Genomic DNA, 19,775 nt, shown 5'->3' with positions numbered 1-19,775 from the left:
TCCCTTCCCCTTTTACTGCAGTTGTTATCCAATTGTTACATAGTTAGATTCCTTTGTTAGTGTAGTATTCAATTTTTGGTTCCCCCATCCTGTTTGGTTTTGTTTATTTATTCAGGGAGAGGGGGCTATGTGAAAACATGTCAAACATTGCTATGGTTCTAAGAGTCATAGCTATACAAAAAAATTATTCTCAGAAAACTATTACTTCCTCCTTTTTCTTCCTACTACCACGATCCCGTTCCCCTCTTCTTTCTACCCCTTTTTTATCCACCCCTTACAGGTCTCTTTAGTTTATGGTTTATCTTTCTTGTATTTCTTATACACAAATGAACAGGTCCCTATGTGTTTTCTTTCTCTTTTTTTTTTTTAACATTTTTTTATTGAATGATAGTCATTTTACAATGTTGTGTCAAATTCCAGTGTAGAGCACCATTTTTCAGCTATACATGAACATACATATATTCATTGTCACATTTTTTTTTCCCTGTGAGCTACCACAAGATCTTACATATATTTCCCTGTGCTATACAGTATAATCTTGTTTATCTATTCTGCCTATGCCTGTCAGTATCTACAAATTTTGAAATCCCAGTCTGTCCCTTCCCACCCCCCGCCCCTTTGGCAACCACAAGTTTGTATTCTATGTCTGTGAGTCTGTGAGTCTGTTTCTGTTTGTATTTATGTTTTTTTTTTTCAGATTCCACATATGAGCGATCTGATATGGTGTTTTTCTTTCTCTTTCTGGCTTACTTCTCTTAGAATGACGTTCTCCGAGGACACCCATGTTGCTGCAAATGGCGTTATGTTGTCAGTTTTTATGGCTGAATAGTATTCCATTGTATAAATACACCACATCTTCTTTACCCAGTCATCTGTCGATGGACATTTAGGCTGTTTCCATGTCTTGGCTATTGTAAATAGTGCTGCTGTGAACATTGGGGTGCAGGTGTCTTTTTGAAGTAGGGTTCCTTCTGGATATATGCCCAGGAGTGGGATTACTGGATCATATGGTAAGTCTGTTCCTAGTCTTTTGAGGAATCTCCATACTGTTTTCCACAGTGGCTGTGCCAAACTGCATTCCCACCAGCAGTGTAGGAGGATTCCCTTTTCTCCACACCCTCTCCATTATTTATTGTTTGCGGACTTTTAAATGATGGCCATTCTGACTGGTGTGAGGTAATGCCTCTTTGTAGTTTTGATTTGTATTTCTCTGATAATTAGCAATATTGAACATTTTTTCATGTGCCTATTGGCCATTTGTATATCTTCTTGGAGAATTGCTTGTTTAGGTCTTCTGCCCATTTTTGGATTGGGTTGTTTGAATTTTTTTAATTAAGTTGTGTGAGGTGTTTATATATTCTAGAAATTAAGCCCTTATCAGTCTCATCTTTTGCAAATAGTTTCTCCCATTCTGTAGGTTGTCTTTTTGTTTTGCTTATGCTTTCCGTTGCTGGGCAAAAGCTTAGAAGTTTAATTAGGTCCCATTTGTTTATTTTTGCTTTTATCTCTTTGCCTGGGTAGACTGCCCTAGTATTCCTAAGAATTTTTTGACATGATTTTTAAACAGGGTTGTATTTTTACTTTCTCTTTCTGATATATCATTGTTAGTGTATCAAAATACAGTAATATTTTCTGTATATTAATCTTGAATCCTGGTACTTCGCTGAATTCATTTATTAGTTCTCATAGTTTTTGTGTGGAGACTTCAGGGTTCTCTATGTAGAGTATCATGTCATCTGCAAATAGTGACAGTTTACTTTTTCCCTTCCAACCTGAGTATCTTTCATTTCTTGTCTGGTTTTCTTGCTGTGGCTAGGACTTCCAATACTATGTTAAGTGGAACTGGAGTGAGTATCCTTGTCTTGTTCCTGAATTTAGTGGGAAAGATTTCAGCTTTTCACTGTTGAGTATTATGTTGGCTGTGGGCTTGTTATAAATGGCTTTATTATGTTGAAATACATTCACTCTATACCTACCATGGTGAGATTTTTATCATGAATGGATGTTGAATTTTGTCAATTGCTTTTTCTGAGTTCCTTGAGATGAGTATGAAGTTTTTGTCTTCCCTTTTGTTAATGTCGGACCATACTTGGGATACTAGCATGAATCCAACTTCATCATGCTGTATGATCCTTCTTTTGTATTGTTGGATTTGGTCTGCTAATATTTTGTTTAGGATTTTTTCATCTGTGTTCATCAAACATATTGGCCTGTAATTTTCTTTGTTGTAGTATCTTTTTCTGGTTTTGTTGTCAGGGTGATGGTGGCTTCATAGAATGACTTTGGGAGTGTTTCCTCCTCTTTGGTTTTTTCGAATAGCTTAAGAAGGTTAGGTTTAAGTTCTTCTTGGTGTGTTTGGTAGAATTCCCAGTGAAGCTATCTGGTTCTGGAATTTTGTTTGCAAGGATTTTTTTAAATTACAGGTTCTATTTCATTTCTAGTGATCATTCTGTTCAAATTATCTGTTTCTTCTTGATACAGTTTTAGCAGGCTGTATGTTTCTAGAAACTTGTTCATTTCTTCTAGGTTGTCCAATTTGTTGGCTTATAAAGGTTTATAATATCCTTTCTTTGTGTTTCTGTGGTATCAGTTGTCATTTCTTCTCTTTCATTTCTTGCGTTTGTTTATTTGGGTTCTCTCTCTTTTCTTCTTGGTGAACCTGGCTAGAGGCTTGTTGATTTTGTTTATGTTTTTTAAAAAATAGCTCTTAGTTTTATTGATCTTTTCTGTTGTTTTTACTTTATTTTATTTATTTCCTCTTTGATCTTTATTCTTTCCTTCCTTCTGCTGACTATGGGTTTTGGTTGTTCTTCTTTTTCTAGTTCTTTAAAGTGGTAGGTTAGGTTGTTTATTTGAGATTTTTCTTGTTTCTTGAGGAAGTCTTGTATCACTATGAACTACTCTCTTAGAATTGCTTTTGCTGCATCCCATAGATTTTTGTATGGCTGTGTTTTCATTTTCATTTGTCTTGAGGTATTTTCTGGTTTCTTCTTTGATTTCATTGTTGACCCATTGTTTTTTAGAAGCATGTTGCTTAGTTTCCATGTGTTTATTCTTTTCGCATTTTCCTCTGTGATTAATTTCTAGTTTCATACTATTGTGGTAAGTACAGATGCTTAGAATAATATCTATTCTCTTAAATTTGTTGAGGCACAAATTTAATTAGTCACAAAGTGACCTAGTATGTGATTTATTTCAGAGAATGTTCCATGTACACTTGAGAAGAATGTATATTTGGTTTTGGGGGATATAGTGTCCCATAGATATCAATTAAGTCCAGCTTGCCTCTTGTATCATTTAAGACCTCTGTTGCCTTATTGATTTTCTGTCTGGGTCTTTCCACTGATGTTAATGGGGTGTTAAAGTCTCCTACTAATATTGTATTATTGTCCACTCCTCCCTTTATGGCTGTTAGTATTTGTTATATATATTTAGGTTCTCCTGTACTGGGTGTGTATGTTAACAGGTGTAATTTCTTCTTCTTGTATGAGTCCCTTTATCATTATATAATACCCTTCTTTATGGCCTTTGTTTTAAAGTCTGTTTTGTCTGAAGTGGTTATTGCTATGCCTGCTTTCTTGTTGTTTCCATTTGCATGAAATATCTTTTTCTGTCCTCTTACTTTCAGTCTGTATGTGTTTTTCCCAACGTGAGAATCTCATGTAGGCAGCACATTGTAGGTTCGTGTTTTTTATCCAAACTACCACTCTGTATTTTGATCTGAGCATTTAGTCTATTGACATGTAAAGTAATTTTTGATAGGTAGGTACTTATTCTCATTTTAATCTTTGCTTTTCAGTTGCTTATGTTGTTCTTTGTTCATTTCTTCTTTTTGTTTTCCCTTTAGTGGTTTGTTGCTTTTCTTTTGTAGTATGCTTGAGTTCCTTTCTTTTTGGTTTTTATAAACCTATTGTATGTTTTTTATTTGTGGTTACCATGGAGTTGAAGTATGTTGTCCCATAACTATATCTACTTGCTTTAAGCTGATAGTCATTGAAGCTCAGACGTACTCTGAAAGATCTAGATTTTTATAGCCCCCTCCTCCACATTTTCTGATTTTGATGTCCTATTTTACATCTTAATGCTTATCTTTTTACTGTTTATTGTAGTTATAGTCACTTCTACATTTTTAAAATCTGCATATTGGCTTATATGAGTGATCTTCAGGCCTTTTAAATATTTGCCTTTCTTATTGTAGTTTTCCTTTTCCCATAGGTTTTAGCTTCTTGTCTGTTTAGAGAAAACCCTTTAATAATTCTTTTAGGGTATGATTTAGTTTTGCTGAATTCTTTTAGTTTTGCTTGTCTGATAAATTCTTTATATTTCCTTCTGTTCTAAATGATAATCTTACTGGGTAGAGAAGCCTAGATGGCAAGTTTTCCCCTTTCAAGACTTTGAATGTATCATGCTACTCCCTTTTGGCTTGTAGAGTTTCTGCAGAGAAATCAGCTGGTAGTCTTAAGAGTTTCCTTATAACTGGCTCTTTGTTTTTCTCTTGCTGCCTTTAGAATCCTCTCTTTATTTTTAACTTTTGCCATTTTAATTATGATTTTTTTCATGTGGATTTGTTTGGGTTCATCTTGTTTGGGACCCTCTGTGCTTCCTGTACCTGGATATCTGTTTGCTTCTTTAGGTTTGGGAAGTTCTCAGCAACAATTTCTTTGAATACATTTTAAATTCCCCATCCCCTCCTCCTTCTGGAATCCCAGTTATGCATAGGTTGGTGCATTTTATATTATCCCATAGAACTCATATTTTGCTTTCATTTTTCTTCATTTGTCTTTCTATCTGCTGTTCTGATAGGGTGATTTCCATTATTCTATCTTGTGGATCACTTATTTGTTCTTCGGTGTCATTTAGCTTGTTCTCCATTGTGTCTGTCTATGGTTTTTATCTCAGCAATTGAATTGTCTATTTTTGATTGGTTTACTTTTATAATTTCTAGTTCCTTGTTACAGTTATATGCATTTCTATGGATAATCTTCCTTAATTCTGTTAGCATTTTTATTAACTTTTTTCCTGAACTCAAGAGTCTCATAGACTGGTTAGCTTTATTTCATTGTTTGTTCTGTCAGGTGATTTCGTTTGTTCTTTTAATTGAGAGCAGTTCTGCTTTTTCATTTTGCTTAACTTTCTCTGTCTCTATGAATTTGGGAGGAACAGTTATCTACTGTGTTCTTGAAGGGGTGTTTTTATGTGGAAGCATCCCTATGTAGACTATGTGTGTCCATTGTTTTTGGTGCAAAGGCTGGTTTTGGTAGGAACACCAGCCACTACTTTCCTCAGGTTGTGCTGGCCATTATCCCCTTGATAGGGGTATGGTTTGTTGTTGAAGTATCTAGAGCCTATGCAGAATGTGAGGCAGGGCTTCCTGTCTGATCCTTGGCTGTCACCACCCTGTCAGAGGCAGGGTCTCCTTCCCAGTTATTGGCTTAAAAGTTCTGAGGGTAGGGTTCAGTCAGGCTCTGTTGCCCTTGAGTGCATGCCCTGCCCTAAAGGAATTGATTTCCTGAAGCAAGTGAGGCTCATGCAGTCACAGAGGACCTGTGTGCCACCTGTATAGGCATCCATAGTTCAGCTCAGAAGGAGCTTAAGGTCACATCCCTTTCTCTTGTGTGTGTCCCAGATCTAGTGTAAGACTGTGGTGTGGAGTAGGCTGGGGCTGGGAGTCAGAGCATTGTGACTACAGGAATTGAAGCTGAACTGCTTCCTGAGTTCTGGGTTGCCTCTGAGGCGGTCTTCTCCCAGGACCTGTCTGCTCCAGAGCTAGCCCTAAGATATGGTGTGGAGTGGGTGGAGTCATGGCAGTCTCCTAAGAGAAGAACTTCTGCGCAGCTTGACAGTGGCCTCTGCAGCTCCACCCAGTTAATATCCCAGGCTCTCTGGGCTGTCTCTAGATCAAGAGGCTAGATTGAGGAGCTAGATTGAGCCCTTTCTCAGGTTCTGTCTGTCCAAGATTCAGCACTTAGCCACTATGTGCTCCTTTGACTCTGCCCCATGTGTGCAGTGACAATGCCAGCTTAGCTCCACCCGGATTATACCCCAGGTGTTCTGGTCTGTCTCTGGGTAGCTAGACCAAGTCTTTGCCTAGATCTGTGTAGATCCGTGTAGTGGGGCTGGGGTACTTGCTTTTTCAGATTAGGAAGTGCTGTGAGGCTATCTCTGCCCTGATTGCTGGCAAGCCAGCACATGCATACTCCTCGTGAGTAGAGTCTAGGCATTTCTAGCCCTTGTCTGTCTCAGCAGATTTCTCAGTAGGCAGAGGGGCTTGTCTCCTCTGCACAGGGCCCCAGGACTATGATGCTGAGATTGTAGCTCGACCTGCTCGCTCCCCAAGGTGAGGGTCAGCCCATGCAGACATTCTCTTCCCTTTGGATCCCTCCTAGGGTGCACAGCCCAACCTAATGCCTTTTTTCCCCATCCTACTAGGTTACATGGAGAGCAGCTAAAGACAGCTTTGCTCATATAGGAGTTTTGCCAGTTTCCAGTTAATTTTCTGTGAGAATTGTTCCACATGTAGATGTATTTTTGATGTGTTTGCTGTGGGAGGCGAGCTGCACATCGCCTACTCTACCATCTTGATCCCTCTCCCCTGAATTATATTTCTTATAGATTTTTTTTCCTTTCCTAGGTACCTCTTCAGAAGACTATCAGAAATGCCATAGAAAAACGTAAGAACTAACATTTTTAAAGTTGTGTTTTTAAGACCCTTTGTTCTAATAGTTATGTAGCAGGTATGGTTGTTAGCCCACAAATTCAGATGTTCATTTATTCAGTATTTATTGAAGACTCACTTTATGCCAGAACTATTCTAGTTGCTGGAGATATATTTGCTATCTATCTCTCTTTCTATCTAATTGCTGTAGTGAACAAAAATGATTAAAAACAAAATCTCTGCCTCCATTGAGTCTACTTTCTAGTTAGAGGAGGTGGACAGTAAATAATTTCTCTGTGGAGAAAAATAAAGCAAGATAGGGAGCTAGGAAGTATTGGGATAAGGGTTTGCTCTTTTAAGTAGTGTGGTCAGAGAATCACCATTGAAAAGGTAGCGTTTGAGCAGAGGCCTAAAGAAGGAGACAGAGCAACTGTATAACTCACTGGAGGAAAGAACATTCCAAGTAGAGGGAATAGCTGGAGTAATGCCTTGAGGAAGAAGGCCTGAGCTCCTGGTGTGAAGTGAGAGAAGAGGAGAGAGGCAGGCGATGAAGTGAGAGAAGAAGCAGGAGGCCAGATCATATAAGGCATTGTAGGCAAATAAAAGTGAATTGGAAAGCTTTTGAAAGTTTTAGAAAGATAATATGATATGACTTGTGTTTTAAAAGAATCACTCTAGCTGCTGTGTTGAGAATAGACTATGAAGAGGCAAGGAATTAGGGAGATTACAGTTAGGATAATACTGCCCTAATGTAGGCAAGAGATACTGGAGTATGGACTGGAGTGGCAAGAGGAGAGAGAGTGAGAGGTCAGATTTGGATGTACTTTAAAAGCAGAACTAATAGGATCATTGAAGGACTGAGTGGTGAAGTATGAAAGCAGTCAAGGCTAACTCCATGGATTTGGCTGGAGCAACTGGAAGGAGGAGTTGCCATTTATTAAGATAGGGAAGACTGAGGAGAAACGTTAATGAAGGAAGATGAAAAGTTTGGTTCAGGGCATGTAGACTGAAGGGTAAAGTATGTGACAAAGATGGTCAGGGAGGTCCTCACATTCTGGATTATAAGTGGCCTTAAAGTCTGGGTTTGCTATTTCATCCTGAATGTAATGAGAGCTTCTGAAAGATTTTCAATAGGACTATAAGATATAATGAATTTTTTTAACACCTAAATCTTCAAAGGTTGAAAGAACTTATACAAAATCCTTACAAGTTTAAAAACAAAGATAGCAGACTTCATTAGAAAGTGAAAAGACAGTCCACAGAATGGGAGAAAATATTTGCAAATCATATATCTGATAAGGGATTTGTATCCAGAATACATAAAGAACTCTTACAACTCAACAATAAAAGGACAAATAACCCAATTTAAAAACAGACAAAGCATCTGAACTGACATTTCTCCATGGAAGATATACAAATGCCAATAAGCAGATGAAAAGATGCTAAATATCATTATCCATTAAGGGAATGCAAATCAACTTCATTGAAATACCACTTCACATTCACTGGGATGGCTGTAATCAAAAAGACAAATTACAGCAAGTGTTGTCTTGGATGTGGAGAAGTTGGGACTCCCGTAAACTGCTGGTGGGAATTTTAAATGGGGAAGATGCTTTGGAACTGGGTGAAAGAACACAAACTGAAAAGCAGAAGTGAATTGGGGTGACAGATGATTTTAGTTTGGAAAACACTGAAATATCTACCTCACTTTCAAGTGGAGATATCCACAGGCAGGTGGATATCCCAGTTGGAAAAGCAAGGGAAGTGTTCTGGACTGAAAGCATAATTGTCCCCTTGGGAAACTATGTTGAGTGAGAGAAGAATAGTATTAATTTGATAGCCTCCTTATAGTTATGCTTGTATCTAAATGATGAAAATTTCTGAAGAAAAGAAAATCTATTACTGTTATTCTTGGGTGAATTATTTTGCTTTGGTGAACAACAGTGACAATTTTAAGCATAAATTATTAAGATCACCAAAGAGAAATGATGATGGACTCACTTTTTAAAATCCCTTCCACAATTCACAGTACAATATATGCTCAAGGAAGGAATGATGTTTGGATAATAATGATACCAGTTTTGAGCACTTATTACCTGCTAGACACTTTGGCATTCTCTTTAGTTAAGCAGCACATTCACCAAGTTAAATATAACTTTGACATAGTACCTAATGGAGAAAGAGAATTTTGTTTATATTGCTGTAGATCTGTGTAGACCCACTTTAGTGACTGTTGCCTGTGTAGTGAAATGGAGCAAATGTGTTATAATGCTTGATTTTGTTTTATCTGATCCGATTTTCTGTATCCCTTAAATGTTGCCCTTCCTTTAAAAAATAAAACCTACCACTTGAATGTTGCAAAAAAAAGATACAGATATATATATTTATTTTTAAATAACTAGTCTAAACTTCTTGTGGACTTTGATCACCTTTCTTACCTATTTCGTGGGAAAATAATGAGTTAAACTTACTTATTAATGCCATCCAGTTACTTCCAGGTAAGTGTCTTCTGGGTTAGTGCTGAATCTTTCATATTTTCTCTTCATTCCATATTCCTGAGGATGGCATATAGGTAGATGGTCATACCTCTAGATTTGCCTGGGACAGTCTGAGAATGTGCCTGTTGTTCTGACATAATTTTTAGTAGAGCTCTTTTTTACTCTCAAAAAGTCCTAGTTTGGACAGTCACACCAAATACAGGTTTATAGGGGCAGGCCAGGGGTGGGGGAGGAGTGAAGTTGGGACTTGAAGGTATCTGAGATCCACAAGTTGTCTCTGAGTTTTTACTAATTAGTGCTGCAGGTTTCAAGACTAGTTCAGTACCTGGTCTGGATTATACTGATAAAGTCACTGATGAACTTAAGGCCTTATTTAAAGGGTCTGAGGTCCTCCATTGCTTTTCCTACCTTAGCTTTTGTTGCTACTCCAAACTCCTTGAGTCTCACTGAAGTCCTACATCCAGACTTTGACTTAATTGCCTTTCTTCATCCTTTGTGATAAGTCATCTAGCCATGAGAGCCCTATGCCAGGTATTTTGGTTCTAAATTCGACCACCTTCTCTCCATTGCCTTTGGTATGTGGAACCTTGAGAACTGGATCACAATATACAGGAACTAAAGAATTCTCAGGAGGGCTGAGGCCCACTCTTTACCTGAGTACCCCATGCTTATTTTTACATTGAGTTTCTACCTCCTGTGGACGTCTCCTCCTAGAGTGCTAAGCAGGGACTTTGGCACTTTGCCCCCTCTACTTTGGGCTTTCTCTTTACCTCTTCTAATGTCATCTTCCCACCTGTTACCCCTACCTCCAGATTTTGGGCTTGAGGAAGAGAAGTCAGTTCCCATTGTCTAACTGCTTATTTCCTAAGCCTCTGTCCTCTTTGTCTTTCCAGTAGTCTTTTAGGCTGGAAGGCATGGAAGAGGGGAGCAATCTTTGGTTACATATTGAATTCTTTCTGTATTCTAAAACTCATAGTAAAACTCTGGGGTTATCTCCTCTAAGCCTTAATCTACATGTGTCAATAGGAGTTTGACGAATGTAGCAGGATGTTAAATGTGCTTTCATGCAGTCTCAAGAGTTTGGACAGTGACCTCAATAGATTAAAACAAAACAGAAATGACAATTACCCCATCTTCTGTTCTGTGTAGAGCCATCTATGTAGAATTTGTAAAAGATGAGGTCAAAACCTAATTCTTTCAGCATTAGCCTGTCACCAGTCTCCAAGCTATTTTTAAAAAGGCTAAAAATGCCCTGAAAGGATGAAATGATCAAGAATGTTTATTTCTTTAATATTGTTGGTGTTAGATGCAAGAAGTGGGGAGACTTCTTCCTTACCTCAAGATAAGAGAAGAAGCTCCAGGAGAACCATTTAGAAAGGTCAACATATATCCCCTAGAATTTGGTTTCTGACTCACACCTGAAAAGTCTAAAAGCAAGAAGGTCTGTTCGATGCTTTGGAATGGCTGATAAAGAGGAAGCTAGATATACTTTCAGAGTTTGGCACAGCAAAGATTTGTGCATATTGCCGATAGGTCAGACATAGATCCCACAGGGATCATCTTGAAAGGGATCATGCGCAGTATGACTTCCTGAAGAGGATAAAGTAAACTTGACTGAAAGAGACTGGAAGTTCTATCGTCAAAAGCAAAGGCTGAGGTCATCATAAAGAGCAGCAATTGAGGGGGATGTGGAAGTCCTGTCACCGAACCCTTCAAAATACTTCAGGTTTGAAGCAAGTCAGCATTTGGTTTTCTGTCACACCCAAAGGGCACCAATGGCATATTATAAAAGTATCAATCAAGATCAAGAAAGATCTTTTCTGTCCTTCTCTGCAACTCCTTCCTACTACTCCAGTGCCAGAGGATCCCGAAGAATAGTTAACAAGCAGAGGGAAAAAATTAACAAGAAACAGAGAAAAAAAAAACCATGGTTGCTCTCCTCACTGCAGGTTATGAGTCTAAATTAGACCCAAGTTGGGAAAAGTAAGAGATTTAATTTGGGTAATAAAAGTTCAGTATTGTGACATTATACTGGGCTTTTCATTACCTAAAGATGACTATTTATTGTCAGAGAATACCACAAAAGCAATGAAATATACCTGAAAGTTCATTCAGGGGCAAGAAAGTACTATTTTGATAGTATGAATTTCAAGGGGAAATATGAAAGAATAAAACTCTTTTTCGCTTACTGAATTCAGCTGTTCAATAAATCAGTAACAGAAATCATCTTCTCACATTTAGTTTTCAACTCCATTGTCTTGCTAAGGACTTGGAAATCCCATTTTGGTGGCCAAAGGCTGAGCTTTGATCCTTTTATGTTCCTCTTGTAATAGCTAATGCTCTTTTACACATTTGGATAGAATTGGGAATGGTGTCATTTATGAAAGCGTAAAAGAGAAAAGAATATTAATTTTTTAGGCATTATCTTCTATGTTACTTGTAATCTTACCATAAGAACCCTGGGAAGCAAGATTGCTATTCCTTTTGCATAAACAAGATAATCTAGACTCAAGACAGGTTAAGTAACTTTCCCAAGGCCACTCAAGTTTAAGTAGCAAAACTGAGCTTTAAACTGAGGTCTGTCTGATTCTAAACACTATGCCTTGTCCTCTATACAAATTGTCTTACAGTATTTATAAATGTATAAATATATTACCTTTTATTATTAAACTATTTGTTCAAATAGATAACGTTAATTCTTTTTTCTAACCAGTTGTATTTTTTTTCTAAAGGCTAATTGATTGCATAGAAATGTCTTTAAGTATTATTTGAGGATTCCTGAGAGTTAATGAAAGATTAAGAGAATACTGTTAATTTGTTCTTATTCCAGAATGATGATGTTAACAGACCAAAATACTTCTCCAAAACCAAAGAGTACTTCAAATTCAGAATCAGGTAATAAATAGTGAAACTAATCATTGTTATAATTCTGTTTCGTTATTGCCTGGTTTCCCAGGAAACAGTGCTCTTTAAATGTGATTGTATTTAAGAAATGAAGATGCATGAAATTGGGAAATGAGTCTTAACTATCCCCATAGCACACATCATTAATTCATTTAATAAGCATTTGCTTAGTATGTGCTCTGTACTAGTCTATATATACTGATAGGCAGTGATCGATCGATCTATCTATCTATCTATCTATCTATCTATCTATCTTGCCCTTATAAATTTCAGTTATAGGAGGAGGTAATCGGTAAACAGATACATTTGAGTTATGTGTGATGATTGAAAAATAAAAGAGTCAACAAAGTGCCTTGTATTATAGGCTCTCTGTTATTTAGTTTATTATTGGAATAAGCAGCAAGACATTTACAACCTTGTTAACCTTTGCTGTATCTCAGATTTCTATTTTCTTTATTTCCTGCAACAAGTTTTGTAGTGTCTATCTGGACATAAAATTAAAGAATTATTTGTTTTGCTCCTGATGGGTATAAATATTTCCTTGAATTATGAACTGGAAAAAAACGTGTTTTTTCGTGTGTGTGTCTGTGTGTGTAATCTTCACGTTAAGAAGTTGTCTTAATGAGCATTTACAAAATGCCAGGTATTATGTTAGAATGTGTGACTATAAAAATGATTGAGATAGTTTCCATCCTAAGGAAAATTAATCTAATGATAAACACTAAACTTGTAAAAGCACACATTATTGGAAGGAGTAGTGCCTACTACCCTAGAGGGCGAGCGTTAGAAGGAAGATTTGTTTTATAGGTCGAAGATTAAGGAACTTGTAAACAAGAGAAAAGAGGTATGAAAGGGAAAGGGGTAAGGGTACCAAAAATAATAATGCTTTTTATCTAGGTCTTGCCCAGTAAAAAGTTTTGATCTGGTTGTGTAAAATAATATTTATAAAGCCTGGGAGTAAGGCAAAATAGTGATTCTGGAATTGTGTACGCTTTTGTATTCTTTTATGTGGTTGATTAACTTGCTTAAAAATTTAAATAAACTACATCCTGCTCTAGAAATATTTTTTACACATTCTTTAACTCAACAAATCCACCTTTGTTCTAGTTTTTTGTCAGGCTCTTTACTGTTAGAAAACAAAACAAACAAACAAAAAGGCTATATTCTTACCTTCAATTGTACAAAGTCTAGTAATAGAGACAAAAAAATAAACAAGAAATTGCTTCTCAGACATCTCCTGCTCAGTCTTCTTTGCAATCTTATCTACTACTTTTACCCATTAAATGTTGGGGTTCTTCAAGGCTAATTCCTAGATTTTAATCTCTTTTCAGTATGCCCTCCAATATGTATAGGTGTCCTGTAAAGGGCAGGGCTTCCAGATTTTCCAGTCTAGCATCTTTTCTGAGATTAAGACCCTTCTGTTAGCTGCCTTCTGGACATCTCCCCTTGGGTGTTTCAGAGAAACCTCCTCTCATCATTCATTAATTCCACTCATTCAACAAGTACTTATTAAGCAGCTGCAGTGTAACTCAAACTGTGTTAGTTGCTTGCGAACATGGCAAATTCCTTGCTCTAACAGAGTTTATGCTGTAGTGGAGAAAGAAGGAAAATAAATAGATAAATACATATATAACAAAATCAGAAATAAGAGTCATAAGGGAAAATAAAGCAGGATAAAAACAGAGAGTGTGACTAGGGATGCCATTTTAGACAAGGTAACCAAGAGATGCCTCTCAGATGTGGTGACATTTGCACAGAGCTTGAAAGAAGTGAGAGAGTCCTTGTGGAAATCTAGGGGCAGAGCATGCCAGGCAAACCATGAGATGGAAATATGTTCAGTATGTTTAAAGAAGAGAAAAGAGGTTAGTGTGACTGGAGCAAAATGAATGAATGGTTGGAATTGTGGTCAGAGAGCAAGGCAAGTGGTATAATGTAGAGTCTCATATGCCTTCGCAAGGAGTAGAGATTTTTTTTTTTTCCAAAATGTGCTGAGAAGTATATCTTAGAGCAGAGGAATGACATGATCAGATACATACTTTAGAATTACCACTCTGGCTCCTATGTGGAGAATAGACTAAGGAGGCAAGAGTGAAGCAAGGAAACCATGTTAAATAAAGTACTGCAGTGGTCAGGTAATGATGTATACGACTAAAATGGCAACAGTTGTCTGATATGGAATATATTTTAAAGGCAGATGGGGCAGAATTTTCTGATTAAGCTGGATATTGGGTAGGAGAGAAAAATAAAAGTCAAGAATGAGGCTTAAATTATTGGTTTGAGTGACTAAATGAATGGTGGTATCATTTCTTGAGGTAAGAGCATTGTAGGGCAGAGCAAGGGAGGAGAATGATGAAAAGAGAATTTGGTTTGTGCATTTTAAATTTGATCTGTCAATACATAATGTTGAATGAAAGAATGCAGACACAAGTATGTATATACTGGTTAATCCCATGTGTATACAGTTCAAGAATAGGAAAGACTATTCTGGATGACAAGTCAGAATGGTGGTAATCTTTGGAAAGGGGTTGCTGACTGGGAAAGAACATATAGGAAACTTTTGGGGTGTCACAAATATTTTATGTCTTGATCTGCGTGATCATTATATGGGTGAATACATATACATATAAGATTTGTTCCCATTACTCTGTATATGGAATACTTTAATAAAATGTTAAAATATTAACAGACTTGTCAGCTTTCAAGCAGAGATGTCATGAAAGCAGTTTGTGACAAGGGAATCTGGAGTTCAGAGGCAGAGGCTGGGATTGTAGATAAATATTTAGAGTTAGATATAAATGTTTTGTAAGCCATAGGATTAGGTAAGCTCACTTAGGAAGTGAGAAGAATATAAATAAAACATTTCAACATTTAGAAGCAACTGTAACAAAAGTTTCCAAGAGATTAAGTAAAACAAGGATTGATGACTGAGAATTATCTCAACGGAGGCCTAACCTAGTCCTCCTCCTCCAGTGTCCTCCATCTCAGTTAGCAGATGTAGCTTAGTAAACTGAAACATGGGGATCATGCCCGACACCTTCCTCTTTGTCACTCCTGTGTCTAATCTATTATCACATCTGGGTACTAATTTTATCCTCTTTTTATGGAGAACTCTCAAACCTACTACTTCTCTCTACCTTGGGAGATTAAGATGAGAAAAGTGATTAGCCTCAAAGATTGCCAGATTTAGCAAATAAAAATAAACAATGCCCAATTAAATTTGAGTTCAGATAAGCAGCAAATAATTTTTAATATAATTATGTCACAAACATTGTGTAGACCTGTACTATTACATGGGAAATACTTATACTAAGTAGTTATTTATTGTTCATCTGAAATTCAAACTCAAGCAGGCATCCTGTATTTTATCTAGCAGCCTACTAACCTGTGCAATGAGGCTGGAAATATGTAAGCAACACAGGGATTATAAAAACAGGATTTTGTATGCCAAGTTAAGGAGCTTGAGTTTTAATTTTAGGACAGAGTATAAAAACAGGATTTTGTATGCCAAGTTAAGGAGCTTGAGTTTTAATTTTAGGACAGAGTATAAAAACAGGATTTTGTATGCCAAGTTAAGGAGCTTGAGTTTTAATTTTAGGACGGAATATAAAAACAGGATTTTGTATGCCAAGTTAAGGAGCTTGAGTTTTAATTTGAGGATGGAGTATAAAAACAGGATTTTGTATGCCAAGTTAAGGAGCTTGAGTTTTAACTTGAGGACAGTGGAAAGCCTTTGAAGAGTTTTAGGCATATGATATTAAATTTGTATTTTAGGTATACAGTGTGTACAGTGGACTGCAGAGGGAAGTGAATTGAAAAGCTATAGGAAGCTAGGTAGCAGGAAGGGGTATGAGGTACAGATAAAGTTTTTGGTACTATGAAAAAGGCCTGAGTACATTTTAAATGGTGGTAGAGAAGTAGCAGTAGAAAGGGAGAGACTGAAAATACAGGAGAGTGGAAATGAAAGGATAATTAAGAATTCTAGCCACATGCAACTTTATAAATTGAAAGGTTATCTTTTATATACAGTTTATTTCCTCCTGTGAAGCCTGGAGCTCTTGAAATGAAAATATTTTAAAGAATACCTTCTCCTATCTGTAGCAAGTCAAGTTAGTCAACATATATTAAGTTTTTCCTAAAACTGTTACAAAGTCACAATCATTAAATCAGTTTTTTTCCAAATTTGAGTTCCTTTTCTTTACTTAAAGCTAACTACAAGTTAAATAATTAAAATACTAAATTATATTTTTGTTATAGATAATGCAGATTGTGAAGTTTTGCTTACTGGGAAAACTTACCCTTCAATCCCTGAAAAAACAGAGAAAAAAGCAAGTATTGAAGCAGAATAACTATATAAACCATAAATTTCATTAATATAGGACATACTTTTAAATAACACTTTTATAGGAATTATTTTTCAACTATTTAAGTCAATAATTTAAAATATTTTTGGAGTTTAGCGATTAGATTACTTTATTGTTATGTGAATGTGTATTCTTTATACATTTAATGATAGCAGATTAAAATTAAAATTTTTTCTAATTTCCTTTTGGATAATTGGATGTCTATTAATCATTATTTAAAGTAAAAATAAGACATCTGCTATGTAGCCAGAGCAGTGTTTTATACCAAGGAATACTTGTGAATTAGTACATTAGGCTTTGAATCTAGAGGTTTTTGGGGAGGAATACAAACTTTATTTTGTATATAGCAGGAGCTACTATTTGAATGGCTACTCATTGTTAAGCATTATTCTAAGCTCTTTTCATTAGTTATATCTTTTCATAGCATTCCTATGAGGTAAGTTTTTTTGTGTTTTTTTATAGTTATTTTACAGCTAAGATGTTAACCAATATGCTTGAAGAGTTTGTGGCAGGTCTTTCTGTATCTAAAAACCTGTACTCTCCCCACTATATCTTACTGTTATTGAATTCACTGGGGAGCAGATTGGAAGAGGTCCAGCAGGATAGTTCATTAATACAAAGTTACAAAGGTTTTTAATGGGAGATTTTGGTGGCATTAACTAGGATGTTTTGTAGGAGAGATAGAAAAATATGCATGAATTTAAGATAATTTTACCTGAAGAGTTCATGGACTGGATATAGAGAAGGAAAGAGTAGGAGGTGTCAAGAAAGACTTCTAGGTCTGTGTCTCAAGCAGCTTAGGTGGGTAAAGGTGCTATATAATGTGATAGGACAAATAGGAGGTCTGAGGGCACATGAAGATGAAAGTGTTGAAATGGTCATTGGCTGTAAATCTGCAGGTCAGGAAAACAGAGGAGGAATGTACAGTATTATAAATATTTTAAAATTCGTGGAAATGGGCAAAATCACCTGGAAAAGAGTATTTATAGAGTGAGGAAGAGAAGGGGGTCCAGGATCAATTATTGGAAAACTCTACAGTCAGGTAGAAAAGGAAGAAGACAGAGAGAAGGAGGAAAATAAACAGAATATGGTATCATAGAAGCTAAGAGAAGAGAGTATTTGCTCCTAAAAGGGGGAGTGGTCAAGAATGCTGAATACTGCTTGGAGGTCCACTGTTATAAAGAATTTTTTAAAACTGGAGGACTTGCAGTTTCCAGTCCACCATGCAAGGAACTTAGAAGTCACCACTGTGTCCTAACAAGTAGAAACTTGAACAAATTGAAAAATCAGCAACTCTTACAGATCTTACAGAGAAGTAAGTAAAGTCACATGGCAAACTGCTATACCAAGTTGTGGAAAGACAGACAGGTTGACACAGAGAATAATGACTTGCCAGAGCAGAAACACATGAACAGAAACCTCCTTAAGAACCAGTGCTGGAGTGGGAAAACCAAAAATGTGATTAATGAATTGCTGGAGGCTTAGTGTGGACAACTTTGAAAGTTAAAAATTCAAGGGGAACCCAGTCATCAGAGGGACCTTCACACATTTGTGAGTCTTACCTCCAGGAACTCTACCAGATCCTTACAGTGAATATCATAGAAAAATCCCCTCATGCTTCCAGTCGTGGGAAGGAAAAAGGAACCATTCTGAGATACATCAGAGTATTCTGTTCTTCTTAACAAACCTGCCCTCAAGAGAAAGTATTTTACAAAAGCATAACTTGCTGGGGTTTTATCAGAGCCTGACCTACCCAGGGAGGGGAAATAACCCAATTTCAGCCAGGTGGAAGAAGTAACTTACTTAATTCCAGCTCCGTTTAACCTTATACATGGGGGAATGGAAATACCCAGCTAGTACAAGATGGCCCTTTTAGCCATACTGTTTCACTTCACGGGGGAAAAAAACTGAGAAGAACTGGTAATGTTTATAGTACAAGGGCACAAGCTTAACAAAAGACTGAGACCTAATCATAGAACTGGAATGCTCCCTGTATCTCCACACCTTATCACTGCATTACTAAACACCTGTTTACCACATTGCTATTACCCAGTATATCATGTCCACATTTTAGCAAAAAATTATAAGGCATACTAAAAGGCAGAAATCACTGTTTGAGGAAACTGAATAAGCATCAGAACCAGAGTCAGTTTTGGCAGTAGTGTTAAAATTATCAGGCCCAAAATTTAAAATAACTATGATTAATATGCTATGTAAATTATGGGGAAAAGGAGACATCATGTAAGAGCAAATGGATAATATAAGTAGAGAGATGGAAATTCTAAGAAATAATCAAAGAAAAAATGCTAGAGATAAAAATACTGTAGCAGGAATGAAGAATGCCTTTGCAGGATTCATTAGTAGACTAGACACAGCTAAGGAAAGAATACCTGAGTTTGAGGACAAGACAGTAGGAACTTCCCAAACTGAAAAGCAAAGAGAAAAAAAGACTGAAAAAACAGAAGAAATTATAAAGATCAAAATCAATAACATGGCGTTCAAAACTCTAAATTGACCAAATTTTTCTCATCATTCAGCTTTACCTTAAATCATCTTCCCACTTGTTTTCATCACTTCAGTTATGATGGCATTCCTTTAAGCCCTTGTAGTCTGGATGTAAGGATTAAGGGCTTTACACCAAGTCATCTTGAAACATCCTTCCTAATCTTCCTTACCTAGATAACTCTTACTTATCATTAAGATCTAAGATCAACTTTTAGTTCCTTAGAAAATCTTTCCATAACTCGACCAGGCCAAGGCTCCTCTCATAGGGTCTTGTGGTACCATGTATCTCTCCCTTTGTAACACTTGTCAGAGTTGTAATTTTCCTCTTGTGTCTGACTTCCCCACCAGACAGAAAGGCAGATCCTCTGTCTGCCTTTGCTAATAAAGAATGCCTTTGCTGGACTCATTAGTAGACTAGATACAGCTGAGGAATGAATATCTGAGTTTGAGGGCAGAACAATAGAAACTTTCCATTCTGAAAAGCAAAGAGAAAAAAAGACTGAAAAAAAAAAAAAAAACCCAGAAGAGAATATTCAAGAACTGCGGGACAACTAAAAAGGTATGACATATACATAACTGGAATTCTAGAAGGAAAAGAAACAGAGAGAAGGAACAGAAGCTACGTTTGAAGCAATAATGACTAAGAGTTTTCCAAAATTAATGTCACACATCAAACCACAGATCCAGGAATCAAAGAGAACACCAGGCAGGATAAGTGCCCAAAAAACTATGTCTAAGTATATCATACTCGAACATCAGAAAATCAAACAGAAAGAAAATATCTTGAAAGTAGCCAGAGGGAAAGACACCTTACCTATAGAAGAGCAAGGTAATATATATACAGACCTCTGT

General features: G+C 36.6%; 1 protein-coding gene across 6 annotated transcripts in view; it reads left to right on the top strand.

Annotated features, from left to right (window-relative positions):
• Positions 1–19,775, top strand: part of MEIKIN (meiotic kinetochore factor) — an 84,285-nt gene that overhangs the window by 14,777 nt on the left and 49,733 nt on the right. For all 6 annotated transcript variants that reach the window (XR_004318706.1, XM_032476672.1, XM_032476669.1 and 3 more), the window contains 3 exons: positions 6,632–6,671; positions 11,984–12,048; positions 16,312–16,382. Coding sequence is in view for 5 of the 6 variants with exons in the window: in XM_032476672.1 (XP_032332563.1) it covers positions 6,632–6,671; positions 11,984–12,048; positions 16,312–16,382 (176 nt within the window). In the remaining variant the exon portion in view is untranslated. The remainder of the gene's footprint in view (positions 1–6,631; positions 6,672–11,983; positions 12,049–16,311; positions 16,383–19,775) is intronic.

The sequence above is a fragment of the Camelus ferus genome, chromosome 3 (assembly GCF_009834535.1).
Source record: "Camelus ferus isolate YT-003-E chromosome 3, BCGSAC_Cfer_1.0, whole genome shotgun sequence".
NCBI lineage: Eukaryota > Metazoa > Chordata > Mammalia > Artiodactyla > Camelidae > Camelus > Camelus ferus.
This window is presented reverse-complemented; position numbering and strand designations above follow the sequence as displayed.